We start from the raw sequence: 12,715 nt of genomic DNA, 5'->3' as shown, positions 1-12,715 counted from the left end.
TTCGTATTTCATCCAGGCTCCACTTGTCACTTGCACGATGACTCCCAATCTTATGCCTTTGGCCTGCACTCATCCCTGGAACTCCAGGGCCCGGCTGCCCTCTTGACCTGTCCAGTAATATCAAGTAGGCACCTTGAACTTAACCAATCCTGCTCCTCCTGAAGTCCCCTCCTCAGAAACAACAACTTCCATCCTGCCAGGGCCTGGACCAGTAACCTCAGAGTGGTGAGGTGAGCGCAGCCAACACGAAGCCCAGCCCTGGCTGACGGGAAGGGCTGCCGACTCTGGGAAGCTAAGCAAGGCCCAAGGTGCAGGGCTGGCCTGGGAACGCGCTTGCCCGGAGCGAGGGAGAGGCTGCGTGTGACTGCACGTGTTGTAATACGTTTGGCATTTGTCGTTGGCGAGGGTTCTACAATCTATGGGACAGCAAGAAACCAGAAGGAAACAACATGTTTGGAAGTCAACAGAGCATTTTATTCCACAGGAAGAAAAATAACGACTCTGATATGAGAAACAGATTCAAGAGTCTCAACAGATTGGTGAGCGTAAGAGTGTTCACACGGTGGAGACCCAGATACTTTATTTTCAGAATATTATCGAGCAGCTACTATGGTATTTTGAGGCACAGATGATGCTTAAAAACAAAGTGGCCCAGGAGCCTTCCAAACCCCGAGGTGCGTCTCCACCACGGTGAGGCACTCGGGCCGCTAAGAGGCCATGTTTCTGTTTCCCAGTCGGCGGCGAGCAGGCCCAGGTGTGGGAAGCACAGAACAGCCAGCCTTTCTGGTGGGTGAGGAAAGCAGCTGTGGCCAGGCGGTGATGCGGCCAGCTGTGCTGGGTCAGGGCATCAAGGGGGCTTTGCTTTCTGCTTGCCCAATGTCTCCTGATTCAATTTACTTTACTTTCCTCGGAGAGGAACTGGGTTCTTGAGGCACCAAGAAAATCAGCAGAAATGATCCTAACAAAGCCTCAGACATCGCTGGCTAAACACCAGTTTAAAAGCCAGAGCCAGGGCCTGCTTCCTCCAAAGCTTTGGATTTTTTCCTGGCAAACCAGGACACTATGTCCAAAGCCCCTGAAACCTTATCATCACCAGGCCTGGCACGAGGGCCGCGAGGGCGGGGGGAGCCTGAGAAGCTCCTAGCTGGCACCCACCCCCCCACCCCGCCCCATTTGGTCTTTGGATCCCAGTTTAACATCTGCCTCTTCCAAGGCGCAAACGTCAGGGGGGAGTTGTGCAGTAGGGAGATGAGCAACTACTGTATCTTGAGGGCTGATGAAATTTAGAAAGGAGCCGGGAGGAGGGCATCTCAGCACCCCTCTGGAGTCTCCTGGAAGCACCATTCCACAGCGCAGCCCTCAACCAACTTCGCGTGGGCAGAGCTGCAGAGAACACCGGTTGCCGCTGGGCCCAAAGTCAGGCTTCCTTAGTAATACCAAGCTCCTCAATCCAACAGAACTCCCAAGTGACTTCATTCCAGAAAGTGACAGAAGGCTCACTGACACAAACCATCAACCCTCTGACAGTCTCATCGTTAAGAGGTCATGATCTCAGGCAGTGCGTTCCTGATGACAAAAACCACAAGCCAAACTTGTGGGGTGCAGGGTGGGAGGCTGGTGAGGAAGGCAAGAAGCCTGCAGGGAGCCGCACCTGGCGCACGGCTGTGGCCCAGCAGAACCAACCAACCGACGGACCAAAAACCCACCCCGACCCTTCAAAAGGTGGGCTTCAATTCTGCAGTCCATGAACCCAGAGTTCAGTGAAGACCATATACAAATCCTGGACTTCAAGACGAGCCCTGAAAACACTATTTTGCCAAAGCACTAAGCACTTGGGTTAAAGCTCTTAGAAAACACACACACACAGACACACACACACACCCCACTCCCACCCCCCCGAGTGGGGAGAGAAAGGCAGATTAGCTTCATTTGTGTTTTGGAAGGATCTGGGTCATGAGTCATAAACACCAAAACCTTCCACGCATCCACTGATCCGATGGGTCCTTTTAGATCTCAGCTACATGTGACATGGTTGTAGAGACTGACTAGATTTATTAAAATAAAAATTAAAAAATCACAAAGCTAGTCATTCATTCTAGGCCTCCCCTCTCCCTACCTTGGTTATTCCCTACAGAAAAGAGAAACCACAGAAACAAGACCCAGGAAGGAGAGGACACTCGGTCTAGGCCTTGCCACCGGTTGGAATTTAAAACCAAGGGCAAGTGGTATTTTGGCCAAATCTTGGCCCCAAACTTACAAGAACAGCTTTTTAGCACTCAGATTTCATTCCCTTTTCTAAGACTCTCTCCTTCTCCCTTCTCACCCCAGGGCTGCCGTCACTGCGTCCCCAGGGCTGCGGGGCTGGGTGGCTGCCTGTAGCTTTATTAAGGAGAACAGAGTCCCAGGACCTCCTGCTGCTGCTGCTCAGGAGAGGGAACACTCTCACTGTGGGTTTTTGATAAATTTGTGGATTTTTGATCTGTTAAACAGTCCTATGGGATTTTTTTTCCCTTCTAAGTTATCAGAGCCTACCAATGTTTCAAACTGGCCTCTGATAATAACCCAAGCAAACCTTACAATGCTGGCGTGTGTGTGTGCGTGGTAACAGAACACACCTCAAAGTTTTACCTCAAAGTCTGGCAAGACTAGTCAGGAGAGAGCCAGTGAGACAGGCAGATAAAAAATAATTTGTGACACTCTAAGAACTGCCTTTAAACTGGGGTAGAAATAAATAAAAGATGTGTCCGAGTCACTCCCCTAGGCCTCATCAAGGGCTGGCTCTGGGTCTAGACACTTCGGTTCGCGGCTCCAGCCGGGACGAGCACAGGTTTCAAACGCATCGCTCTTGGAGTGCCGGCCCCCTCACCTCAGCCCACCTAACCGTGAATATTCTAGTTTCCCAAACTAAGGCATAACATTCTGCAGCTTCCAAGAATCCCTCTTCACGGACAGTACCCTGAATGAGACGTGTAGAATTAGTGCAATAGAAGATCCGATATAATTTTATATTACTTTACAGTTAACAAACCTTTACACACATCACAGGCCCTGTTCAGAAATGCTCCTATGTATTTACAAACACACAGTTGTACATATATACACGTTAACAAAATACAGGGCAATCTAAAAATTAGATTGATCTCAGTTACACTTTTGCTTTGTTTTAAACGTTATTTAACCAATGCCTCTTAAAAATCACCTCCCCATAATCTAAAGGAACCCCCTGCCCCACAAATTAATATGCTTCCATTTGTAACCCCGCTCACCAGTATTTACTCTCCCTCTTGATAGCATCCCCCAAACCTTATTCTGGTTTCCTCTAATTTAAGCCAAGCCCACGGGCCTCTCTCCTCCTGATTGGTCTGGGGTCTACGTCTGGGAGTGTCCCTCCAGCAGCTGGGGTTTCTCAGGAGTCCAGCTCCAACTGCTCTTGGTTTTCATTGAGTCTTAACATAAGTTGCTGTTCATAGTAAAGGCTCTTTGCATAGTTTATTTCTTGTGATAACTTGATAGCAAGGACCTCTGATTTCACGTGGACCTGAAGGAAAGGACAGAATGAGTGACCTGCCCCCAAGGTGGGAAAAAGCCAAACAGAGTCACAGGACACGGGCCACTGAAATCCACCCAGGCAGCAGCTCCCAGCCTGACTGCGGATCAGAACAGCATGGGTGTAGTTTAAAGAGACAGATTCCCAGGGCCCTACTCCTAGTTATGCCCATTCGAGGTCTGGGGTGGATCTCTGGAATCTGTATCTTTAACTTATTCCCCAGGTGACTGTGCAGTCGACCCATAATCCCCTGACATTTGGGACTGCCTGTAACTGAGAACTGAGTTTCAGCTCCGAGGTGTGAGGATCAGCTGAGGTGAGACTAACAAAGACTTGGGATTCAAATCTAAAGTCTGGTGATGGTCAAAGCACACAAATGCCCTCGAGGCCTTTCTTATCAAGAAAGCTCACTTGCCTTGAAAGGGCGAGAAAGTGCAGCTGGGCAAAGCTCCCCACCTCCGAAAGGAACTTGTGGAAATACTCAGGCTTTTGGGTGTTAACTCAATTAATCTACCGGCCCTAACCTAAGCCCATGACCCCAGGGGAGCCTGCACAAGCCAAACCAAACCCAAGCGCATTCCTGGGCAGGGAGAAGGTCAAGGGAGAGAGGCCCAAAAAGGCTGGTTGCTGTTTCTCATCTGTGGAAACACTGAGATAAGCAGGGCCATTTTGAATGGCACGTCATTCTCGAATGCAGGCTTGAAAATCCTAGCATTCCAGGTGAAAAATGAGCAGGGCTAACACCTGGTTTCATGAAAAGATCCCACGTTAGAACATGGCTGGCGGTGGGGTCCCTCACACGTGCTTCTGCCGAGCCCACAACAGCCCCTCCGAGCGGAGGCACCAGAGTGGTCCCGGCTGCCAGCCCTGGAGCTGCATGGGCACGGCACGTGGGTTTGAACCCCAGCTCCCTCCTCCCTTGAGCAAGTCACCTGTCCTCACCAAGCCTCCTTACCAGTCAAGTGGGGACAACAGCAGTATAACATTAAATAGTCTAGAAGGTACTTAGAATCCAGCCTGACACACAGTAAGCCCTTAAGCTGGTTATTAACAGGAACGGTGTTGTTGAAAAGTCCTGCCATAACAATATCCTGTACCTTTTGGAGGTCAAGTGTAAAGTTTATTTACAGATATTCATTGAGCTTTTACCGTGGGTAGGGGCCTATGCTAGATATTGCTTCCTTGTGCAGAAAGAAAAGTTAATTTCCAATTATTCTAGAGGTGAAGCAATGAAGAAGCCAATGTGTGCTCTAACGCCTTCTTAGATTCAATGCGCCGAAGAGTCCCCTTTTAGGAATAAAACACCCCCGTGCACCATGTCAGCTGGTCCTCACGGCTGATTAGAGGCGCTGATTAGAGGTGGGAATCCTGCCCCTACTGTACGGGTGGGAAACCGCGGCACAAGGGTTGAGCCACCCGCCCTCCGGTGGAGCTGGGAGAGCGGCATCGTCCCACCCCCCCCACACTGAGCGCCTTCTGCCTGTGGGACTAAGAAGCAGGACCCCCGGGGACTCATAACGGCCCAGCCCAAGCCTCACACGCGGCCAACACCTTCCCATGGAGAAGCACCAGCAGGGCAGTGGCCGGCTGGAGGAGACAGGGCGGGCGTGCACTCACCATCGGCTTCTGGTGGGAGGGGCCGGGGATGGACACGCCACTGCTCGTGGTCACGGCCTTCCTGGTCACCTGCACATACACCTTCCCGTGGTCTTTGGAGACGAGGCAGTGGTAGAGATCATCGTACTTGACTTCCAGGAAAATGGCCTCCCGGTCTAGGTAGTCTCCGCTTTTCAGGAAGTAGACGGCCTTGGAGGAAATGAGCACGCAGTAGCTGTCGATGTTCTCCACGGCTATGAAGCTGCAGAGAAAGAGGCGGGGTGAGGAGGGCACGCAGAGCTTCGCCAGCTGCTCCTCGAGGCTGAGGCTGTAGGAGGGGGGCCCGAGGCTCCGACCTTGAAGCCAGGCTCCCTCCCTCACGACACCTTGGGCAGGTGGCTCACCCACTCTGAGCCTCCATCTCCTTGTGTGTAAACCAGGCATAAAAAAAGTGACACTGGCCTCTCAGGGCTGCTGTGAGGCCAATGTGTAAAGCACAGAGCCCTTACACAGGGGGGCTCGATAATATGACCAAGTGTATCAACGGGAGAAACAATTTTATGGCCTTTTTATAGCCTAAGGCTTAGAGAAAACTGTAGCAGTGCTTTGTTGGGCAGAAGAGAAGAAGGAAATACAGTGCTTTGAAATGCTGACCGAAGCAGCAGCTGAGAAGGTTCACAGGGAAGGCGGGGTGGGGGAGGGGCAGCCACAGGGCTGGAAGTCGTGGGCAGGGGTGGTGGTGATGGACTCGGGGAAAGCGGAAGCGGATGGGTCACCAACCTAGGCGCCGCGAGAGGACGGCACGCCTTCTCCAGGTGCGCACCTATGTCCACTTCCTTTTTGTCACAGTTCTAGTAAGAGGTCACCTGGTCTCAGCTCAGCACCTCCAGGGACAGGGGACGCACTGGTGAGACCACCACCGCGTTCTCAGAACTCAACTGTTAGAGACTGCTTTTTTAGGTAAAGCTGGAATCTTGATTTCCATAAACTCTCTGTCATCACTTCTAGGGGCTTCAGGGCCACTCAGAAAAAAAAACTCTTCTTCCCTGGAGCCCCAGATTTAAAGTGGAAATTTATGCACGTCAAAGCTCTCAGCTCGGCTACTGAATGAAGAGCAGTGACCCTTGGAAACTGCCGTGACAGCTCTCCCAGGCCTGGCTGCCTCCGTCGCATCTTGTGACAGCCTTCCACAATGGGGCGGCCACGTCGGGGGACAGCGTAGGGGAGCGGGTGACAGCAAGAATACTAAGAGCTGACGACAGGCTGGCTGTCAGGCCCCGGCCCCCTGGGACGTGATGTCCGGAGAGGAATTGCCACACCGCAGTTGCCTGGAGCCGCGGCTCCCCTGGAACGGCTCAGGGACCGGGTCCCAGGATGGCTTTGTTCCACGGTCAGCAGTCGCCAAACTCTGCTGGGATGGAGCAGGCCTGCCTGCTGCTGGACAAGCCAGTCCTCTCTCAGTCCCAAGCTGGCGCCAGGGTCCCTGCTCACCTCTGGGCTTAGAGAGCCCCCCATTCTGAACACGCCTTGTCTCTCAGCCCAAGGATTCACGAGTTCTCTCTGAAGCTTCCCGAGAAACACGCCCACCCTGCGCCCACTTCTGAAGGCTTCCTCGCTTACCGTCAAGAGCACTGCCAAGCAACTACTTGTTCTCATTTTGTTTCCCAGACAGGTATTTGACTCTCTGACTAAGCTGATGTAAGAGTGGGGTCCACACCCCATGCCCCCCGTGTCTCCCTGGGCACCCACCACTGAGTCGGCCACCTCCTCAGTACTCAGTGAAAATATGCCTGGTTCCAGCTGCCATTTTAATTACAGCCTCACATGACAAAAATTGGGGTTTATTGTTCTATTCTAACTGATTGGCAATGCCAAGAATGTAGACATGTAAAGTCTCAATGCCAAAATTAGAAATACCCAGCCGCTTTTGGTGTTCAGGCCACTTAGCACAGAATTTCCCATATCCCGGGCTCTGACAGTATCCAGGGGGCAGCAGGTATCATTTAAAGAAACCAACAGAAATCTAAAGTAGCTGGTCCAGGGGAAGAAAAGGTGACAGAAAGAGGCAGAGAGACAGAGAGAGATGAAAAAAGCTTCCTGACAAAGAGAGGAAGGATCACAGGACCAGCTAGAACTTGCTGGGAAACTAGCTTAAAAACTGAAAATGGCCTAGGACTTCTGAGCACAGTGGGGGCCGGGCACATGGCGACCGAGGCTGTAATGGGCTCTCAAAGGAGATCCCCGAAGTTGGCCACCGCAATTAGGGTGAGAGCAGCACGTGCATTAAAAATCCAATAGCGACTGTTACCTTTCCTCTGGTCCAGCACAAGATGGGGTACTTCTATCCCATCACCCGTGGCTCCACTCTCACCCTGTTTAGTACCCGCTGTCTGACATTTACACACAGCCTCTATAAGGGCCAAGGCCTTTCCATCTGGGCAGCTGCTCTTACACCCAGGCCGACTGGCTGACACTATTAATTAGTGCCCTTTCCAAACTGGACTTCTTTAAAACAGACCCCCTTCCAAGAGGCCACAGACAGTGCAAAGTCCTCCATCAGGCCAGAACAACTTCTGTTCTGGGTGGAAGGAAGGAGGAAGGGTGGCTCTGAGCTGGGATGCTCTAGTGAAAGCTGCTCTGCACAGTGGTGGAAGCGCAGGCCGAGCGGGCAGGGAGACCCACCAGGCTGGGCCAGCTGCTGTCTCTGCGGCTCAGTTTCTTCATCTGATAGAGATCATGCTACCTGCCGTCACAAAGTCAGTAAATCCACGGGCAAAAAATTCATGGCCGGGCCTCCCTGGTGGCGCAGGGGTTAAGAATCCGCCTGCCAATGCAGGGGACACGGATTCGAGCCCTGGTCCGGGAAGGTCCCACATGCCGCGGAGCAACTAAGCCCGTGCGCCACAACTACTGAGCCTGCGCTCTAGAGCCCATGAGCCATAACTACTGAAGCCCACGTGCCACAACTACTGAAGCCCGCGCACCACAACTACTGAGCCTGCGCTCTAGAGCCTGCGAGCCACAACTACTGAAGCCCACGTGTCACAACTACTGAAGCCCGTGCGCCACAAGTACTGAGCCTGCACTCTAGAGCCCGCGAGCCACAACTACTGAAGCCCACGTGCCACAACTACTGAAGCCCTTGCGCCTAGAGCCCGAGGTCCGCAACAAGAGAGCCCACCATGGTGAGAGGCCCGCGCACCACAAGGAAGAGTAGCCCCCAGTCACCGCAACTAGAGAAAGCCCACGCACAGCAATGAAGACCCAACACAGCCAAAACTAAATAATAAATAAATAATAAATAAATAAATAAAATTTCACGTCCATTACAGAAACGTGAGGGGAGAGGAGCAGTCTGTAACTGTGCACAGGTCTCTATTCTGTGAGCCCAGGGGCCCTATTCGTACCCTGAAGCTAATACAGACGGTAATTTTTGGACATTTACCTGAAATGTTCTCGTCTTTTCAAATCAAAAGCAGCCAAGGGTCTAAGTGAAAGGAGGGGAAAGGGAGACAGCGGGGCCTCAGCTGGAGTGCCAGGGTCCCAGACCACGGTCTGAGCAAGAACCCAGACACTGACTCAGCCAACAGCGTCTCTCTCTCCATTTTCCCCCTGATGCTCCCCTGCAACTCCCACAACCAGTGACCAAGACTTTGGGTTTCAGCATTACAGCATACATGTTTTAAAAAACAAAATCTGGAAACCACAACAAAGAATAATTAAAACTGAGCTCCAGATTACGGGTCCCCTCCTGTAATGGAGACCAGCCCCACACCTGTCACTGAGAGAGAGGAACCAAAACCAAGGGGGCAAGAGAAGCCGAACCAATGAGTGCACTCAGCGCTTCTCTGCCCATCTGCCCCCGCCTCTGTCCCTTTGTTGTCAAAGCCCGGTGTCCGCCTCCCTGCCTGGCCGTCCCCTGCAAAGGTCTGTGCTCCACAGCCTTTCATTTGCGTCACTTGAGAGGCTCAGGGTTTCGTCCAGAGTGGCAGTGGCTATGGCCTCACACGAGCTGAGTCTAGACACGGGGCTCTCCACTCTTCATCCCCCGTACTCACCTCGCTTCACGCAGGGCTGCTCTTGGCTCATGGATGAGTGACCACCGCAAACCCTCATGGGATGACATGGGGAGGAAAGCCATGTGGTCTCAGGTCGATCCTGAGTGTGTCCTTCTACCCTCTGACCTATTATTAATTCGGAGGAAGAATGAAAAAATGTGGCCAGAGACACACAGCCTCTGGATATGCTTCAAATATGGAAGAACGAGAGAAGCTGCCCGGTGCTCTGTAGACACCGCGAATGATTCTATAAAAAAACAGGCGGGGACTCCCCTGGTGGTGCAGTGGCTCAGAATCCGCCTGCCAATGCAGGGGACACGGGTTCGAGCCCTGGTCCGGGAAGGTCCCACATGTCGTGGAGCAACTAAGCCCGTGAGCCACAACTGGTGAGCCTGCGCTCTGGAGCCCACGTGCCACAAAACAAAAACCAAAAAACAGGATTTTTAGACATTGGCTACAAGTTTCACTTATAACTCTCCTTTAAGGAGAGAAAGAGGACATTCTGACCTTGGGATCAACTTCAGAAAGTTTCTTCTGAGAGAAAGGAAAGCTGTGGCACGTGGCTTACACCATTCTCCAAGATGACAGGTTCTAACAGTGGGTGAACCCGGCAAGGTTCAATGCCGCAGAAGTAGCACCCGCTACGACAAACAATATCTCAAACCATGATATCACAGGGTATTCTCATCAACACCAGTGGCATTACCAACAACAGCTTCAACCCTCTCGCTCTGTGGCAGGTAGAAATGTTGCCTCCAAGCCCCATGGCTGCTGTGCCATTGGAACCAGCCAATCTTAGGTGCCAACTGGCTCTGTCACCAGCCACATGGTTTGGCTCAGAGTTTCTTGCCGTAACGTGTAGAGCGAGGGTCATCATATCTCCTCTTAGGGCCACTGTGATGCTTAGAACTGATCTACATGCCCAACTAATGGTGGCTATTGTTATTTCTTTCTTTTGTTGAGAACAGATGCTAAGTTATCCTAATCCTGTGGGGAAGGTCCCCTTGCAAGTCTACTACAGATCCTTGCTTCAGTAGGTTGGAAAAATGAGTGACCCTCTAAGAGACCACAAGGAAACAGGCTCAGGACCAATTATTGCTCCTTAGGGAGAGAGAAATCTGCCAACTGTTCCAATTACCCTTTTCAATTGATTTCTTTCTTTTTCTCCCACTCTTTTTTTTTTTGCTTTATTAACTCTATTTATATATGTTTATTTTCCTCACTTTGTAGGCATTTCAAAACCAGAAGAGTTCAGAGCTGTCTTACTCCAGGAGTGCTCCTAGAACAGGCTCCTGCCCCACACGTGTCACTCCCCAAGTCCAGGTGTGACCCCACACCTGTGTCTGAGCCTGGGGTCTTGCAGAGCGTCTCGGCACACACGTCCCACGGGTCCTCACACTCAGCACGGCCTCTCGAATCCTCTCCTCCTCCAGCACCGCCCCTGGCAGTTGATGGCATCTCTATCCAACCGACCAGGCAAGCAGCCCTCGAGTCCCTCTCAGCCCCACCCCTCACTCAGCTTCTAAACCTGGTCAGTCTACTGACTGTACTGACGCCTGCCTCCCTGTCCCCTCTCCCCCTCTTCTCTGCCAGTCTGCGCTCACCTGGATCACTCCCAGGGCCTCCTAAGTGCTTTCCTGCCCCCAGTCTCTCCAACTCTGATCCCTTTCTCTGTTGCTGTCAAGGTTACATTTTTAACGTCATTTTGAGTGAGATCCTCTTCAAAATCTCACCACTGCCTACAGGAAGCCGTTACGGCTCTCAGAATCTGTATGGACACCAAGGGGGGAAGGGGGAATTTTTAAAAAAAGCTCTCAGAACCTGGCCTTGTAACCCACCTTTCCAGCTTTCCAACCTCCGCTCCTTCCCTCCCACACATGTGCTGCCACCACACCCAGCTAACTGGAGTCCCCCCAGAAATGCCGCTAACTCTCCTGCCTCTGAGCCTTTGCCCAGCACTCTTCTCTGCATACATGCCTGTCTCTCTTCTCGGCCCATTTCTCCTTGTGCTGCAGGACCAGATCAACTGCCAACAGCCTTCCCTGGCTTTCTAGGCACAAATTAATAACTTGCCCTTGTGGTCCCATAACACATAGCCCATAGTTCTATTTTAAAAGCAATCACATATTTATAAATAGTTGGTAATACTGTCTGCTTCTCCTGCTAGACTGTGAACTTGTCCTGGGACATAGTAGGATTCAATAAATTCATGTGTTATGTAGTCTCAGAAAATAACAATGAATTTACGTTGTAGGGTCCAATGGAATTTGCCAGTGCACAACTTTGGATGTTGCATGTATTTTACCCAGTGGTAAAGATAAAGAATTCTCTCAGAAGTCTTGATTTAACTTGTTAAAGATTTAGCAAGCCACTAACTTTCCCTTCCTTCCTTCCTTCCTTCCTTCCTCCCTCCCTCCCTTTCTTTCTATTGAAGTATAGTCGATTTACAATATTGTGTTAGTTTCAGGTGTATAGCAAAGACAAGCCATTAACTTTTATCAGAGTAGCTGGATAATCCACCAAATTAAAGTTTTAATTTAGTGGCATATCAAAGAATATCCAATTTCCTAAGTGTCAAAGGTTATTGGTAGATTATTTCCTGGTTTAGAAAACGGAAGCCAATGAATTCTATCCCACTTCTCAAAAGGTCTGATCTTTTGTTTTTGTTTTGAGACTGCATATATTACTATAAGGTTTTTATTTACAATTATATGCTATTAGAATCAACACTATAACATGTGCTCAAAATAAAAAATTCTGATTTCTATCTCTATCTGCAATTTCTCAAGAAGGATAGACAGGATACAAAATATATAAACAGTATGTTTACAAAGGGGGCAAGAAAGGAGAATTTTTTTTTTTTTTTTTTTTTTTTGCGGTACGCAGGCCTCTCACTGCTGCGGCCTCTCCCGTTGCGGAGCACAGGCTCCGGACACGCAGGCTCAGCGGCCATGGCTCACAGGCCCAGCCGCTCTACAGCATGTAGGGATCTTCCCGGACTGGGGCACGAACCCGTGTCCCCTGCATCGGCAGGCGGACTCTCAACCACTGAGCCACGAGGGAAGCCCAAGAAAGGAGAATTTTACTCTTGGTTTTCTTTCTTTCTGTACTCTTTGAATTTGCTAACTATGTACATGAGTTTATTTCATCAAAAAGAGAAAAGACTAACCTGGCTGGTGGGTTTACAGGCTATTTTGGTTTACTTTTTATACTTTTTTTTTGTATTAAAAAAAGATCTCAGTAAAGAAAAAGGAGAAAAAAGAAGAGGAGGAACACACTCAAACAGATGGAAATGAGCACACAACCCAAACGGACCAGGGAGCTGCCTGGCTCGGCTGAGATCAAGTGACCCGGGGATCCAGTGACAGCCTCCAAGACACTGACTAGACTCAAGTGGCCTCCTATGGGTGACTTTCAAGTGTCCCCAGAAGGCGAGCACCACCTTCAGAGTCTTGCACGGGAACCACTTCCCAGGTCCTGCTGCCTATGAAGGGTTCTTAGTTGCTGCTATTCA

At 50.7% G+C, this 12,715-nt stretch overlaps 1 protein-coding gene across 4 annotated transcripts in view; it reads right to left on the bottom strand.

The window, feature by feature from the left end:
* Positions 1 to 489: 489 nt before the first annotated feature.
* The window catches only part of VPS13D (vacuolar protein sorting 13 homolog D), a 247,335-nt gene continuing 235,109 nt past the window's right edge, over positions 490 to 12,715 (bottom strand). For 3 of the 4 annotated variants that reach the window (XM_060088995.1, XM_060088992.1, XM_060088993.1), the window contains 2 exons: positions 5,165 to 5,405; positions 490 to 3,538 (listed from right to left, as the gene is read on the bottom strand). In XM_060088995.1, coding sequence (XP_059944978.1) covers positions 3,407 to 3,538; positions 5,165 to 5,405 — 373 coding nt within the window. In that variant the 3' untranslated portion in view covers positions 490 to 3,406. Of the gene's footprint in view, positions 3,539 to 5,164; positions 5,406 to 9,201; positions 9,328 to 12,715 lie in introns of those variants that run through there. The other variant, XM_060088994.1, reaches the window with a different exon arrangement.

The sequence above is a fragment of the Mesoplodon densirostris genome, chromosome 2 (assembly GCF_025265405.1).
Source record: "Mesoplodon densirostris isolate mMesDen1 chromosome 2, mMesDen1 primary haplotype, whole genome shotgun sequence".
In the NCBI taxonomy this organism is placed as follows: Eukaryota; Metazoa; Chordata; class Mammalia; order Artiodactyla; family Ziphiidae; genus Mesoplodon; species Mesoplodon densirostris.
The sequence above is the reverse complement of the archived record's forward strand: the minus strand, read 5'-3'. Positions and strand labels throughout refer to the sequence as shown.